The sequence below is a fragment of the Siphateles boraxobius genome, unplaced genomic scaffold, assembly GCF_051911475.1.
Source record: "Siphateles boraxobius isolate OS27281-9 unplaced genomic scaffold, OSU_SipBor_1 12, whole genome shotgun sequence".
NCBI lineage: Eukaryota > Metazoa > Chordata > Actinopteri > Cypriniformes > Leuciscidae > Siphateles > Siphateles boraxobius.
Window position 1 is genome coordinate 32607501 of NW_027508722.1, and position 17500 is coordinate 32625000.

Here is a 17500-nt window from a genome sequence, read left to right on the forward strand (position 1 = left end):
ATGTGTGTGTGTCCGTATGAGAGGGACGGGTCACCCGCTAGAACCCCTGCTCGGTGTGTGTGTGTCCGTGTGAGAGGGACAGGTCACCCGCTAGAACCCCCACTCGGTGAGTGTGTGTGTGTGTGTGTGTGTCTATGTATCTGTGTCCGTGTGAGAGGGACAGGTCACCTGCTAGAACCCCTGCTCAGTGTGTGTGTGTCCGTGTGAGAGGGACGGGTCACCCGCTAGAACCCCTGCTCGGTGTGTGTGTGTCCGTGTGAGAGGGACGGGTCACCCGCTAGAACCCCTGCTCGGTGTGTGTGTGTCTGAGTGAGAGGGACAGGTCACCCGCTAGAACCCCCACTCGGTGAGTGTGTGTGTGTGTGTGTCTATGTATCTGTGTCCGTGTGAGAGGGACGGGTCACCTGCTAGAACCCCTGCTCGGTGTGTGTGTGTCCGTGTGAGAGGGACGGGTCACCCGCTAGAACCACCGGTCGGTGAGTGTGTGTGAGAGGGACTGGTCACCCGCTAGAACCACCACTCTGTGAGTTACTGACACGCACTTGTGTGTGTGTGTGTTGTAACTCGTGTGAGAGAGTCTGTTCCCATTATGCCACACTAATAGAGCACATGATGAATTACTCGGCTGACCGGAGAGACGTGAAGTTTTTCTGTGTTTAGTATGATATATGAAGCGTTATTATCATCCGCGTGTGTGTGTGTGTGGAACTGAAATAGCCGCTGGTCACTTGAGTAACGCTGTAGAAACATGTTACATTAGTGTTTCATGAAGTCAAATGCAGTTTAATGCACTGCGCTCATTCATTGTGTGTTTTGAGTATGTGTATTGTTGTTTTGAGTATGTGTATTGTTGTTTTGAGCATGTGTATTGTTGTTTTGAGCATGTGTGTTGTTGTTTTACAGCACACGCAGGGATCTCAGACTTGAAGAGCTCGGTGACGCAGGGTGTGTGTCCGACTCCAGGCTGCAGGGGCATCGGACACATCAAAGGAGCAAAATACACCGGACACCACAGGTGAGACACACACACACACACACACACACACACACACACACAGACACACACACACACACACATACAACCAACCATCATATACACTTTATCAGTTCATGCATTTCCAGGGAATCGAACCCATTACCTTGCCGTTGCAAGCACTGTCGCCTTTTACACATTTATTCCGCCTTTGTCGCCATTGGCTTTTGTCTTGCTTAGTTGGGGACATTTAATTTAATATTCTACAATAATATTGATCTCCTGCATTGACACCATTATATGATGAGAACTGAACTGAGCTGGACGATGACATCACGGTATATATATATATATATAAATGAACTAAATTAATAACTTTTTACAACAAAAATGAAACATCACTGAACTTAAAAAAGCTGCAACGCTATTTTCTTCTGGAAACAAACTGTTGCATTATTTTCCTGTTATCTCCGTAAAGCAGCTTTGAAACACTATGTTGTAAAAAGCGCTGTATAAATAAACGTGACGTGACTATGATCTACTTTTTGAGCTACAAGAAAAACTAAAGCTTTATTCAAGGCAAGTATTGTGTTATTTTCTGTGATCTTGAGGAGTTTGTGAGGACTGGTTTCTCCTGGACTCTGTTCAGAGACGAACGCATCTGTTGAAACTCTCAGCCAACAACAGCCTGTGTGTCGTAATCCCAGCATGCATCTGTTCTCTCTGATGAAAGTCACGGCTTGAACGAATCCTTCATTTGTCCTGTTAAACCTGCTGGCGTGTGCCAGAGCTCGACGTATGCTTGGGGTTTAGATCGAATCATTCACAGTTTAGTGCTGTTGTAAGTCAATTTTATTTATATAGCACATTTAAAAACAGCTGTACAAAGTGCTGAACAGAAATAAGAATGCAATACATTAAAAATACAGTGCAAAAATATAAAAAAATGTTAAAACACCGGAGTAAAGATGCGTTTTTAGCCTAGTTTTAAAATCTGTATTGGGGATAAAAGAAAGTCTTTAAGATTAGATGGAGTTTGGTCATTAAACAAACAACAAAATCTTAAATTGGATCCTAAAATGGCATAATTCAACGGCCTTGCATCTGCTTTTTGGACTATCTGAAGGCATGAAACTGATGAAATAAATCACCAGTTTTCATCAGCAAATAAACCTGAGTATCATCAGCATAAAAATGCAAAGAAACATTATGCTTCCTAATAATATTCCCACGCAGAAGCATATATACAGTCAAACCGAAATATATTCAGACAGCTTCAAAATTTCTCACATTATCACAGTTTATTCGCTATAGGGTAGAAAATGGTATTTAAATATGAGCAGCACTCAGTTGATATTTGACTGGTTTTGTCCGTCCTTCTGTTAGACTCTCACACATGAATTATGTTGAATATCTGTCAGCTGTTACATTTAACTACACAATTAGATAATACCAGTTTAGCTCAACCAATTACCAAGCAATGCTTCATGTTGTTCACTCTGTGGTGTAAAAAGGTGTATTAGCATTTAAAGAAAAAAACATGATCAGCTCAAAGTGTCGGAATCATTTTTGGTCACAAATTTTAGTTTTTGGGTATAATATGTCACAGTTTACTTTATTTTTTGTGAAATAAAAACTAGTAAAATAATATGAAAAATAATATCTGGTGTCTGAATAATTTTTAGGTTTGAATATGTTAAAAAGAAACGGGCCCAGTATTGAACCCTAGTGTACCCCACTTATAATAATGACTGATTATGAAGAAAACGTACCCAAAGCTACTGAGAAAGTCCTTTATTTAATATTAATAATAAAACTTGTGCTTCTCTCAGTAGCATCTGCTCACAAATGAGCCGAACGAGCGCTAAACGAGCTCAGACAGGAACAGAGTGTAATCCCACAATATAACGGACCCTCGGATCCGCTGCTATTCCTGTAGCTCACCTTTCCCAGGCATATAATCACTGGAGAATCAATTGCTCACATATAGAGAAAGGATACAGTCTTTTTTTAGAAAGCCACTTCTGATTACACAGACAGCATAAGAAAGAAACCCTCTTAAAGCTGTGCTTCTGCTAAATCCTCTGCTTAGAGATGGAATTTTGAAATTGGTTTCATTAAAACCTCATTTACATCCTATTTGCATGCATTTGCATTCAGTTTATCTCAAAACTCGCAGTTTAAGCAGAACGTTGCAGTCGTTTCAGTTTTAGGCTGCTGTGGTTTGCATCACTTTAATAAACGTCCTCTAGAGTTAAATGAGTCCGACACTCAGACTTTGTTTATATGAGACACCCAAAGCCATTATTACAGTAAACAAGAGCTATATGAGCTGAACTATATTCCAACAGATGCATAATTTAACATGCATATTATGAGTTATCATAATCTTTTACCGCCTCGTCTATTTGAGCGTCATAATTCAATCTTTATTATAGATGAACTCATTATCAGTTACAGTGCCGTTTTATTTTTATTTTTATATTTTTAATTTTGCATGCATCTTAAATTTTACTTGTTTATTTATTTATTTTTATTTTTTGTATTTTTATTCATTTTCCAAAAAAAATTTATAAAAGAAAAATATATATACTGTATGTGTACTTTTTATTTTATTTTGCATGCATATTAAATTTAACTTTCGTTTTTTTTTTATATATATTTTGTATTTGTATTCATTTTCTATTTTTTATTTAATTATTAAATACATTAAATTAATAATATTTTTGAGAATTTAAAAATGGTTGTTCTGTTTTATAATTTAATGTGATTTTTTTAATAAATTTTAGACAAGGGTTTTGTGAGCTAAAATATATTGCAATAGATGCATAATTTAACATGCATATTATAATGAGTAATCATTAGCTTCTACCGCCTCGTCTACTGGAGCTTCATAATTTAATCTTTATTATAGATGAACTCATTATCTGTTACAGTGTAGGTTGAGAAACATATAAAGTCGTGTTTTGGCCGTTTGAATATGAATGTCACTTTGAGCTCATGCTGCAATGAATAAATAAATAATATTATAATATGTTCAGTGCAAGATGCACTGGATGTTCTTTTTCAATGCAGTCCAGTTGCATCATTTTTCTCACACACACAGGTAGAGCTGTGTTTTCGAGTGTGAAGTTGTTTCTCCCAGTGCAGTGAGTGGATCTCTATTCTTAGATCCATATGCTGAGTTTGACCTGAGAATCTCTTAAACACGTCTCTGCTTCACCTCAGAAATACGCAGTGAGTTTCTTCAGTGTTTCAGGAGCAGAACCGAGTGAAGACTGAAGAGTAAAGCGTAAAGACTGAAGAGTATGAAGACTGAAGAGTATGAAGACTGAAGAGTATGAAGACTGAAGAGTATGAAGACTGAAGAGTATGAAGACTGAGGAGTAAAGACTGAAGAGTAAAGACTGAAGAGTAAAGACTAAAGAGTAAAGACTAAAGAGTAAGGACTGAAGAGTAAGGACTGAAGAGTAAGGACTGAAGAGTAAAGACTGAAGAGTAAAGACTGAAGGGTAAAGACTGAAGAGTAAAGACTGAAGAATAAAGACTGAAGAGTAAAGACTGAAGAGTAAAGACTGAAGAGTAAAGACTGAAGAGTAAAGAGTAAAGACTGAAGAGTAAAGACTGAAGAGTAAAGAGTAAAGAGTAAAGACTAAAGAGTAAAGACTAAAGAGTAAAGAGTAAGGACTGAAGAGTAAAGACTGAAGGGTAAAGACTGAAGAGTAAAGACTGAAGAATAAAGACTGAAGAGTAAAGACTGAAGAGTAAAGACTGAAGAGTAAAGAGTAAAGACTGAAGAGTAAAGACTGAAGAGTAAAGAGTAAAGACTGAAGAGTAAAGACTGAAGAGTAAAGACTAAAGAGTAAAGACTAAAGAGTAAGGACTGAAGAGTAAAGACTGAAGGGTAAAGACTGAAGGGTAAAGACTGAAGAGTAAAGACTGAAGAATAAAGACTGAAGAGTAAAGACTGAAGAGTAAAGACTGAAGAGTAAAGAGTAAAGACTGAAGAGTAAGGACTGAAGAGTAAGGACTGAAGGGTACAGACTGAAGAGTAAAGACTGAAGAATAAAGACTGAAGAGTAAAGACTGAAGAGTAAAGACTGAAGAGTAAAGAGTAAAGACTGAAGAGTAAGGACTGAAGAGTAAGGACTGAAGGGTACAGACTGAAGAGTAAAGACTGAAGAATAAAGACTGAAGAGTAAAGACTGAAGAGTAAAGACTGAAGAGTAAAGACTGAAGAGTAAAGAGTAAAGACTGAAGAGTAAGGACTGAAGAGTAAGGACTGAAGAGTAAAGACTGAAGACTGAAGAGTAAAGACTGAAGAGTAAAGACTGAAGAGTAAAGACTGAAGAGTATGAAGACTGAAGAGTAAAGACTGAAGAGTAAAGACTGAAGAGTGTGAAGACTGAATAGTAAAGACTGAAGAGTAAAGACTGAAGAGTAAAGAGTAAAGACTGAAGAGTAAAGACTGAAGAGCAAAGACTGAAGAGTAAAGACTGAAGAGTAAAGACTGAAGAGTAAAGGGTAAAGACTAAAGAGTAAAGACTGAAGAGTAAAGAGTAAATACTGAACAGTAAAGACTGAAGAGTGAAGAGTAAAGAGTGAAGAGTAAAGACTGAAGAGTAAAGAGTAAAGAGTGAAGATTAAAGAGTGAAGACTGAAGAGTATGAAGACTGAAGAGTGAAGAGATCACACCAGAAAACTGAATCAGATTTGAAAGGCATGAAACTGATGAAATAAATCAACAGTTTTCATCTGTATCATCAGCATTAGCACAAGAATGCTTTTAATATTTTTAAAATAAAATAGGTCGATCTCATGTGAGGACAGGTCGCCCCATCCTCGTGCCAGTAAACATGTCAAGTCTCCTTCTATAACAAGTCTTTATACAGCACTTTAACAATATATAGTTTCAAAGCAGCTTTACAGTGATAATAGGGGATTACAGTAACAGAGATTGTTTAGGCTTTACAGCAGATCTAGAATAAAGTTATTGTCCAGCTAAAGTTAGTTTTGATTGATTCACTTCCGTTGTAAAGATCATTAGTTATTAACTTAGAGTCTCTCTCAAATTAGCTTTATTAGCATGACTGTGTAACACAATGTTGCCAAAGCATCAACATATTATATATATAAATAATAAAACAAACAAACAAATAAAATTTGTAACATTGTAAATAGATAGATAAATAAAAATAATCTATCTTAATAGATGAATAAATACAGTGGGTCACTCCAGAGAATTAGCTGTCTCTTGCGTTATGAATAGCTAGCACATATTTAGCTGCTAGTGCAGCTGTATTATCATCTTCTCCCAGTAAGAAGGACATTTTTTCAGTGTCATTCAGTTCAAAGAATGACGGAATCAAGGTTTCAAATCTGGACAGAAAAGTTTCTCTTATACTGGTATATTTGGGACAGAAGAGCAGAAAGTGTTCCTCATCCTCTATGTGCTGTAGATCACAGTGTCTACAGATCCTCTGCTCTCTCTCTCTCCATGTTTGTCTATGTCTACCTCTCTCTATCTCTAGATCGTGGTCACTTAATCTGTATTTGGAGAGGATTTGTCTTTCTTTAAAATGTTTAATAAATAGATAACTGGCCAATTTAGTGGTTCTATTGAGGGTCGAGTAACATTTGAGTTTATTTTGGAAGTCTAAACTTGCTTTTAGTGATTGATCATGAGTGTCTTTTAGATGTGTGTGTATTTCTTTAACAATAGTTTTGGGGCTGTAGCTGTGGTCAGTGGGGGGTGTAGTCTGATGGAGGAGGTGAAGAGCGAGTGTGTTTAGCGGATGAGGTTCTGCTGAGGTTTCATTGGCGAGGAGGGCTTTAAATTGGACTGACTCTGGATCAGACTGATGGAGGTGATGCCAGAACTGAACACATCTCTTCTGGATCTCGATGTTCAGCGGGTACAAGCCTAGCTCAGCCCTGCAGGCGGCAGTGGATGTGTTTCGGTGAACCCCTAAAATATTTTTGGCAATTTCCAATTGTAATTTTTCTACTGTTGTTTTATCCCAATTTTTAAAATTTTGTACTGGTCCCCAAATTTCACATCCATATAAAATAATTGGTTTTATTAGTGAATTATATAATTTGATCCAGGTTTTAATGGGTAATTTTAAGTGGCCGCATCGTGACTTTATAGCATAAAAAGCCCTCCGAGCCTTTTCACTCAGTGTTTTAACAGCCAGACCGAAGCGTCCCGAAGCGCTGATGTCGATGCACAGATAGCTATAGCTAGTGCTGTGCTGCAGGACCTGGCCTTTATACAGGAACTGGTGTTTGTGTTCCTGAGATCTGGCCTTCTTCTGGAACACCATGACTCTGGTTTTGTCCAGATTGACGGTCAGGGCCCAGTCGTGACAGTACTGTTCCAGCAGGGACGGGCTCTGCTGAAGGCCCTCAGGTGTGCGGGACAGCAGGACCAGATCATCCGCGTACAGCAGACATCTGACCTCTGACCCCTGACCCTTGACCTGTGTGTGCTGTAGAGTGAGGCCGGGGACAGTAGAGCTCTCCAGCGCTGATGCCAGATCATTGATGTAGATGTTGAATAAAGTCGGGCTCAGACTGCCGCCCTGCCTCACTCCACGGCCCTGCTGGAAGAACGCGCTTCTGTGGTTCCTGATTTTCACCGCACTTTTACTGTTGCTGTACAGAGATTTGATAATATCTCTCTCTCTCTCTCTCTCTCTATCTCTCTCTCTCTCTCGCTCTCTCTTTCTCCTCTCTCTCTCTCTCCCTCTCTCTCTCCCCCCTCTCTCTCTCTCCTCTCTCTCCCTCTCTCTCTCTCCTCTCTCTCCCTCTCTCTCTCTCTCTCCCTCTCTCTCCCCCCCTCTCTCTCTCTCTCTCTCTCTCTCCTCTCTCTCCCTCTCTCTCTCTCTCTCTCTCTCTCTCTCTCTGGTGTATGCTGGGAATTGGGAAGGGAATGCATGGGAGGGTGATCTAGGTGAGAGGACCTTTTCAATTTTTCACTATTTCTTGCTTTTTTCTTGTATTCGATTATTTTAATTGAAAAAGGAAAAAAAGTTTTAATAAAAAAAAAAAAAAAAAAAAAAAACTGAGTTTGTTTTCCGCGAGAGTTGTCTCGTGTCGGAGGTAGGGATGGCGTCTCACACTCACGCGAGTGTGCAGGCGTCAGGCCTGTCGCTCCGGCATGGGATTAGGTGTGTGACCCAGGCAGGTGTGCCTGTAGAGGATGTGTTACTGGACGTGGCAGAGCGCGTGGGCCATGAGAATATCATTTCGGCGTCTCGGATGAACAAGGCCGTAGTCGTATTTTTGAAGGAAGAAAATCTGGTTCATGGTTTGATCGAGAGCGGGATATCGGTAAGTGGCACATTTGTTTCTGTTCAACCCTTAGTTTCAATCACGACGAAGGTGACGGTTTCCAACGTTCCGACTTTTATTCCCGATGCCGACATTGAGCGAGAGCTTTCTCGATTTGGGAAACTTGCCAGTGGAATTAGAACGGTTTCACTTGGTTGTAAGAATGCCGCTTTAAAGCATGTGTTGTCATTTAGGCGACAGGTGTATATGTTTCTAAAAGAACCGACGCTGAATATCTCTTTTCGATGTGTTTTTGAGGGCAAGTCGTACATGATGTACGCGAGCACGGGAGAAATGCGGTGTTTTGATTGCGGGAGTATTGGACATGTCAGGCTGTCTTGTCCTCATCGAGTTGAACTAGAGAATGAAGCAGGCCCTAGCAATACTTCAGATAAGAGGAATGAAAATGAAGTACAAAAGAGTAGTGTACCAAATGAAGCAGCAGTGGTGAATAATGAGGTTCAGAATGTGGATTCAAATTTGAAGGAAGGAATGATAGTAGAAGATCCATCCACTAATAATGAAAAAGATACAGAGGAAGCTTCTGGTAGTAAGACAAAACAGGGAAAAATGAAGAGAGTTAATGTTGTAACTGATGTGGCTGTTGAGAGAAGCACTGTGGTACAAGGGTCTGGACAGAGTGATGCTGTGGTAAAGGGGCCTGAGCAGGGTGATACTGTGGAGAGTTCAGAGAATACAAGCCAGACGAATGATGACGTAAGCGGTTTGAAAGGTGATGTTTTGGAAAGAGGAAAGATAGTATCTTTGATTAAGAAGGTGCAATCAGAAATGGTTGATGAGGGAATGGATGATGATGGCAATGGTGGTGGTGGTGATGATGATGATGATGATGATGGTGGTGGGTTGTCTGATTTCTCAGACATGTCAGATGTTTCGCAAGTAAGCTGTGAGCAGGTTTATTCTCTAGATGAAATAAACAAATTCCTGGACGAAACCTTTGGAAAATCTGTTGATGTAAGTAATCATTTTTCTGATCTGAAGAGGTTTGAGACTTCTGTTCGTTATTGGCAGAGGAAGGTTGGAGAAGATGAACTCAGTCAGAGAAAGAGATTTCGTTTAAAAAAGTTTCTTGCAAAACTGAGAAGGGATAAAACCCCTATAAAACGTAAATTTAAATAATTGAATTAATGGTTTGCATATCACTCAGGATGGCTTTACTACACTCTTTATTTCTTTCTGTCTCTCTTTTCTTTCTCTTTATATTTTCTATGGAGATGATAAGGGTAGCCTCTTTAAATATTAACGGAGGGAGAGACAGGAGCAAGAGAGCAATGGTGGCAGAATTAATTAATATTAAGAATGTAAATGTTTCTTTTTTGCAAGAAACTCATACAGATTGTAATAATGAAGTAGAGTGGTGTAGATGGTGGGAGGGGGAGAGCGTCTTCAGTCACGGGTCAAACTTGAGTGCTGGAGTGGCTATTCTTTTTTCAAAAAATTTGAACTTGAGAATTTTGTCAACTGAAGAGATAGAAAAGGGTAGAGTTTTAATGGTTGCTGGGGAGATAAATGACTTAAAATTTATTTTCATAAATGTTTATGCTCCAAACAATGGCTCAGATCGTGTGGAAGTTTTTGGGAAGTTGCAGAGTGCATTAAGAAAATGTGATAATGATTCTTGCATAATAATGGGTGGGGATTGGAATTGCACTACAAATTTTCTGTTAGACAGGAACAGAGAGGAGTCTCATCCACCGTCTAGTAATGCTCTTCAGAATATTATTAATGAGTTTGACTTGATGGATGTGTGGAGGAACATGAATAAGAGAATTAGACAGTATACATGGGTTAAAATACTAGATTCTAATGTAACTGGAGCAAGATTAGATCGAATATATATAAGTAAAACAAGCATGAATAGAGTATCTAATGCTAACATTTTCCCTACCGGGTTTTCGGATCATCATATTGCAATCATAGATTTTAACATTATTACTTTAACACGCCCCAAGTTCTATTGGCATTTCAACACTAAGTTGCTGCAGGATAGGTCTTTTTGTGAAAAGTTTGGTGATTTTTGGAAATTGTGGAAGTTGAATAAAGGTAATTTTGAAAAAATAGCACAATGGTGGGAGGTGGGGAAAACACAGATAAAGGTTTTTTGTCAAAATTTTTCCTACAATACTACTGTGTGTGTTAAAAAGAAAATTGAGCAGTTGGAGAAGGAAATTATTGATATGGAAAATGTGATGGATGTAAATGTTTTGGGTGTATCTAATGATTTAAGGAATAAGAAACTTGAATTAAGATCCATCTTAGAGGAAAGAGCGAAGGGCGCTTTAATTCGAGCAAGAATTTCTTCTATCAAGGACATTGACTCTCCCACTTCTTATTTTTTTAATCTGGAGCGGAAAGTTGCACAGCAAAAGCGCATACTTCACCTGCGCAAGGAGAATGGAATCTTAACATCTAATCCGACAGAAATGAGGAAAATGGCTATGGATTTTTATGCTGACTTGTATGGACATACTGACTGTGATTCTGAGAACATGGCACAACTATTACAAGGACTTCCAAAGTTGCAACCTGGGGATAAGAAAAAGCTTGACACCATGATCAGCCTTAACGAGCTTTCAGATGCAGTTCAGCAGCTCTCCACAGGGCGTGCGCCAGGAATAGATGGTTTGCCTGCTGAATTTTACAAGACTTTTTGGACTGTTTTAGGTGAAGATTTTTATGAAGTTTGTTGTGAATGTTTTGAAAAGGGAATGTTACCATCTAGCTGTCAGAGGGCTGTGATCTCCCTTTTACCAAAAAATGGAGATCTGGGTTTTTTAAAAAATTGGCGCCCTGTTTCTTTGATGTGCTCGGACTATAAAATATTGGCAAAAGTTTTAGCCAATAGGTTAAAAAAATACTTGCACATTGTGGTCAAAGGAGAACAAACTTATTGTATTCCGGGTCGTACAATCATGGACAATCTGTTTTTAATAAGAGATGTTATTGATGTGTCTATTATTGAAAATTGCAATGTTGGATTTCTGTCTATTGATCAGGAGAAAGCTTTTGATCGGGTGGGTCATGAGTACATTTTTAAAGTCTTGGAGTCTTTTGGGTTCGGGAATTGTTTTATTTCATGGATCAAGTTATTGTATAAAGAGGCTTCAATAATGCTTAAGATGGGGAATGGTTTGACTTATCCATTGCCGGTGAAAAGAGGTATTCGACAAGGGTGTCCTCTCTCAGGCCAACTCTATAGTCTAGCAATTGAGCCCCTGTTATGCAAATTAAGAAATGGTTTAAAGGGTTTTGTAGTTCCAGGTGACCCTAGGGAGTCGAGATGCTTTGTGTCGGCTTATGCTGACGATGTAACTATTTTTGTTACTGAGCAAGAAGATATACAAATTTTATGTGAGAGTTTGGATGTTTATGAGAAAGCGTCTACAGCTAAGGTCAATTGGGGGAAAAGTAATGGTTTTATTGTGGGCCAGTGGGGAAATGGTGGGCCACCTCCACTTCCTGGGGGATTGCATTGGGGAAGAGAAGGTATAAAAATTCTCGGAGTGTTTTTGGGAGTAGAAAACTATAGAAAAAAGAATTGGGAGGGTTTGCTGGAGAAGGTGTCTGCTAAGTTGTCTAAATGGAAATGGCTATTGCCAGAGCTATCCTATAGGGGTAGAGTTTTGGTTACAAATAACCTGGCCGCCTCCATGTTATGGCACAGACTCAACGTTTTAGAGCCACCAGATGACATTGTCAAAAGTATCCAGAGAAAGTTGGTGGAGTTCTTTTGGTCAGGACAGCATTGGATTCCTGCGTCAGCTCTATATCTTCCAACTCAAGAGGGGGGACAAGGTCTGATCGAAATAAGGAGCAGGATCAACACCTTTCGGTTGCAGGCAGCGCAGAGACTTTTGTATGAGGAGGACGTAGGGTGGACGGGTGTGGCATGCGCTCTGTTGAGAGGAACATCGAATCTGGGATACGACAAGCAGCTGTTTTTACTGCAAGTTAATGAGCTGGATTTGAATCATTTGACTTCATTTTACCAGTCCATGCTAAAGGTGTGGAACAGGACGTTTTCTGTGACCAGAGAGATTTTGCGACCCCAGGACTGGATTATGGGAGAACCCCTGTTTCATAACTCTTTGATACAAACAAACATTTTGTCCTCAAGCAGTGTGAGGAACTGTCTGGTCAGAGCGGGGTGTACGAAGATCGAACATCTAAGGGATGACAATGGGTGGATGACGGCAGTTTCAATTCAGCACAAGACAGGATTACGTTCTTTACGTCTGGTGGGTCGGATGCTGGATGAAGTGCGCTCAGCGCTGCCTGGAGCCTGCAGAGAAGCATTGGGAGCGCCTTCGCAGGGATGGAGCTACAGGTTTCCAGCAATACGGGTCTCTGCTGCACTGGAGAGGGCGGAGGGTGAAGACTCCTTTGTGTCCTTTAAAACTCCAGAGTTGGGATTATTTCAAGATCTTGGCAAAAAGGCATTATACATTGTGTGTGTTAAAGTGTCTCATCAAACTGTTTTGAGAAGAGTTAAAACATGGAGGTGGACAGAAGTGTTTGGGCCAGGCTTCAGAGGATGCTGGAGATCTCTGTACAAACCTCCTATTGAGAAGCGTACAGCAGATTTACAGTGGAGACTGATGTATGGTATAATAGCTACGAACAGACACGTGGCGCACCTGAATCCAGAAGTAGGGAGGGAATGTCCTTTTTGTGGAACGGAGGAAACGGTTGATCACTTGTTTATCCATTGTGGGAGGTTAGGAGGTCTTTTTAACTTTTTAGAGGTTTGTTTTGAAAGAATGGGTGAGGAATTTTCCTATCAAGTTTTTATTAGTGGTCCAAAGTACAAAGTCAGCGATAGAAGAAAAGTGGTTTTGTTAAATTACTTTTTGGGAACAGCCAAGATGGCAATTTGGAAGACACGTAAAAACAGGATCTTGGGAGCTGGCTCAGTTGATGCAGAGAGAGTTCTGAAGGGGATGGTGGCTGCTCGGATTAAAATTGAGTTTGCTTATTTCAAATTAGTTAATAATATTATGGATTTTTCTGCATTGTGGTCAGTGGGAAGTTTTTTGTGTGAGGTTGGGGAGGATGAAATGTTGGTTTTAAAGATGTAATGAAAGGGCTGTAATCTGTATTGATTGGATTGTGTTTTAATTTATTTTTAATTTATTTATGTTTTTGCAGTTTTTTTTTTTGGGGGAAATATTGGAATGATATATGATAAATGATCAAATAAATATGTTTTTTAAGCCTCTCCCTGTCTCTCTCCCCCCTCTCTCTCTCTCTCTCTCTCTCTCTCTCCCTCTCTCCCTCTCTCCCTCTCTCTATCCCCCTCTCTCTCTCTCTCTCTCTCTCTGACTCTGAGTGCGTGTTGGGAGTGAGTGGTGGTGAGTGCTGCTGAGAGCGCGCTTAATGTGAGTTTTCTAATTCTCTTTTTTCCTAAAGTGTTTGTTTCTGTTGATGTTTTGAGGAGTTGTTTAGAGAAACAGTGTTTGTTGGGGTTCTTTGGTGTTTGTTTGGTGGAGGCGGCGGCGGCCGGCGTGGCTAGTCAGCATGGCTGCTGCTGGGGAACACGCTAGTTTGCACAAACTCACGCGCCGACACGCCATTAAACTTTCTCCGCCTAACGGGTGTTCGGTTGAAGAGTGTAGTCTAGCGGTGGGTGAGATTGTCGGATATGATAGTGTTAAATCGGCTTCTAGGATGAATAGTGCCGTGGTGATCTTTTTAGACAGTGTGGACAAAGAAAATCAGTTACTGGAGAGTGGAGTTGTGATTCAAGACACATACACACCAGTTTTGTCTTTAGTAAATCCTGCCAAAAAAGTTATTATTTCGAATGTACCCCCATTTATGAAAAAAGAGCTTTTGGAAAAAGAACTTGGGAGACACGGAAAACTAGTATCTCCGATAAAGATGATTCCTATCAGCTGTAAATCCCCTCATCTTAAACACGTCGTGTCTTTTAGGAGACATGTACACATGATTCTCAAAAAGAGCGATGAAGAATTGAATTTAGTGTTTAAATTTAAGGTTGATGACTTTGACTATACTGTGCATGTAACATCAGAGACGATGAAATGCTTTGGGTGTGGGACTGTAAGGCATGTGATTCGCTCGTGCCCAGAGAGAGCAGGAGAGACCCGGGCTGTTAACGCAGCGGACCCGCCGGCCGTTCGGGCTGAAAGCGGAGCTTCTTTACCTGGCGAACCGCAGAGAACTGTACAGGAAGAAAACCGAGATGATAGCGATGAGGAGAATGAGATGATGGAAAATTGTAGCGAGTGAACAAAAAGCACAAGATGTTTTAAATGAGTTAAATGTCGGTCAAACCGCGACTAGAGTAGCTGAGTCAGTGCTGTTTAATGAGGAAGATGTTTTATTGGATGCTGACATTTCTAAAATGTCAACCAAGAGAAAAAACCCAGAAAAAAAATCAAACATTGAGCAAGTCACAAAAGTTTCAAAGATGAATCTTATGAGCTGTTCTTCTCAGTCAGATGATGGGTTGATGAACACACAAGAGTCTGAATGTGATGCTAGTGGAGATACACAAATGGATGTGGAGAGTGCTTATCCTTTCACCAAAATCCAGTCCTTTTTACAAAGAACCAAAGGCTTGAGATCAGTTAAAGTTGATGAGTTTTTCCCAGATTTAAAGTTGTTCCTTGATTCAGTTAAACTATTAATGAAAAACACAGAATACCCCGGTCAACTGACCTTTACAGATCAAGAAATTTTTCGTCTAAAAAAATTGATGATAAAAGTTAGAGCACAAATAGCTAATGATGGTTAAGTGTGTTTTGTTTTTCTTTTTCTTTTTTTGTGTTAAACTCTCTGTTTTGTCAAAATGCAAATTAACGTTTGCTATGTGTGACATAAAGCTGGGTTCTTTAAACATCAACGGTGCCAGAGAGGATGCAAAGAGAGTTTCCCTTTTCAGTTTGTTTAAAGTTAAGAAATTAAGCGTCATTTTTTTACAAGAAACGCATAGCACTGTTGAAAATGAAACTGCATGGAAGAAAGATTGGGATGGGGAAGTGTTTCTCAGTCATAAGAGTAGTAACAGTGGTGGAGTTGGAATCCTGTTTGCGAGAGATTTTCTACCCATTACTTGTGTTCCTGAAGAAATCATTGAAGGTCGTTTGTTAAAAATACAAGCTGTTTTTGAAAGTGTAAAAATGACTTTTATCAATGTATATGCTCCAACTGTAGGTACAGAAATGGTGCTTTTTTTAAACACTCTAAATACTGTAATACCTAACTGTAGTGATGATGGATACATGTTCCTGGGTGGTGATTTTAACTGCACTGAGAATGCAGCTCTAGATAGAAACCACCCAGAACCACATGGAGCCAGTAAGAGCCATGTTTCGAACATCAGAGCAATGTACTTAAAGGTTGTTCAATACACCCAGTTGGTATTTCGGATCATTGCCTTGTACAAGTTGCTATTTTTGTTAAAGATGTGAAATGCAAAAGTGCCTATTGGCATTTTAATGCATCTTTGCTGTCTGATATTGCTTTTAAAGATGCTTTTAAGTATTTTTGGAGTGGTTACACAAGAGAAAAATCTAAATATACTTCTTTACAACAGTGGTGGGACATAGGGAAGGTCAATATAAAACAGCTGTGCCTACAGTATACTCTCAATGTCACAAGGGACATGACTAGATCGATGAAAGCTTTGGAGAGTGAAATAGTGAAGCTGCAAGATTTGGCAGACTCAACAAGAGAAGGAGAACATTTTATAGTTCTCAAAAGAAAAAAGTCAGCTCTATCTAACCTGTTGGGGTTCTCTGCCCAAGGTGCTCTGGTTCGCTCACGTCACCAAAATATTGCCAAAATGGATGCACCTTCTCATTTTTTTTTCGGCCTTGAACGAAAAAATGGACAAAGGAGACTTATGCACTCTCTGCGGTCTAGCACCGGACAACTGTTGCACGAGTCGGTGGACATTCGTAAATCTGCAGTTGCTTTCTATGAGAAACTCTTCAAGAGTGAGTTCCAAGAGAGACCAGAGGTGGCGCAGTCCTTCTATGAGGGCTAACCCAAGGTTTCCGAGGAGGCTAACGCAGAGTTGGATGCTCCAATCTCTGCTGATGAACTACAGTCTGCGTTGCAGAGTCTAGAAAGCGGTAAAGCTCCAGGCATTGATGGTCTTCCTGTGGACTTTTATAAAGTTTTTTGGCCTGTGATTGGTAAAGAGTTGTTGCTTGTTCTCAGAGACAGTTTGAATAAAGGACATTTACCATTGAGCTGCAGGAGAGCAGTCCTCACTCTTCTCCCCAAAAAAGGGGATTTACAAGAGATCAAGAACTGGCGGCCGGTGTCTCTACTTTGCACTGACTACAAACTTTTGTCCAAGGTGTTGGCAATGAGACTGAAAAAAGTTATGGAGTATATTATTCATGTTGATCAAACTTAATGTATTCCAAATAGGTTGATATCTGACAATATAATTTTAATTCGTGATGTTTTGGACCTCTCCAATTCATTGGGTTGTGAAATTTGTCTGATTTCAATTGATCAAGAGAAGGCCTTTGACAGAGTTGAACATCAGTATTTGTGGCAAACGTTGAATGCGTTTGGGTTCAGCTCTGGCCTCATAAACATGATTCGAGTCTTGTACAGTGACATTGAGAGTATTTTAAAGATCAACGGTGGTTTGAGTGCCCCTTTTAAAGTTCATAGGGGTGTCAGACAAGGATGTTCACTATCTGGTATGCGGTACTCTTTGGCCATAGAGCCTCTTCTGCACAAATTAAGAAAATCTCTGTCCGGTATAATGCTTCCTGGATGTGAAACAGTTTTTAAGTTATCTGCTTATGCCGATGATGTTGTTGTCATTGTCCAAAAACAAGAAGATATTGACACCCTTGTAGAGCATATTAATGGTTTTGGTGAATTGTCCTCTGCTAAGATTAACTGGGGGAAAAGTGAAGCTGTAACAATAACTGACGAGTTAAGTAGAAAACTTGTTTTACCTGCTGGGTTAATTTGGAACAGGGGTGGTTTTAAATATCTTGGTGTTTATCTTGGAGATGATACTTTTGTGTGCAAGAATTGGGATAATGTTTTGGAAAAAGTTGAAGGACGTCTTAAAAAATGGAAATGGATCTTGCCACACATGTCTTTTAGGGGTCGTACACTAGTGATCAACAACCTAGTGTCCTCTATGCTGTGGCACCGATTGTCATGTGTAGA

At 39.8% G+C, this 17500-nt stretch overlaps 1 protein-coding gene across 4 annotated transcripts in view; it reads left to right on the plus strand.

The window, feature by feature from the left end:
- The window catches only part of l3mbtl4 (L3MBTL histone methyl-lysine binding protein 4), a 95159-nt gene that overhangs the window by 37861 nt on the left and 39798 nt on the right, over positions 1 to 17500 (plus strand). For all 4 annotated transcript variants that reach the window (XR_013198328.1, XR_013198330.1, XM_077218506.1 and 1 more), the window contains exon 14: positions 904 to 1015. Coding sequence is in view for 2 of the 4 variants with exons in the window: in XM_077218506.1 (XP_077074621.1) it covers positions 904 to 1015 (112 nt within the window). In the remaining 2 variants the exon portion in view is untranslated. The remainder of the gene's footprint in view (positions 1 to 903; positions 1016 to 17500) is intronic.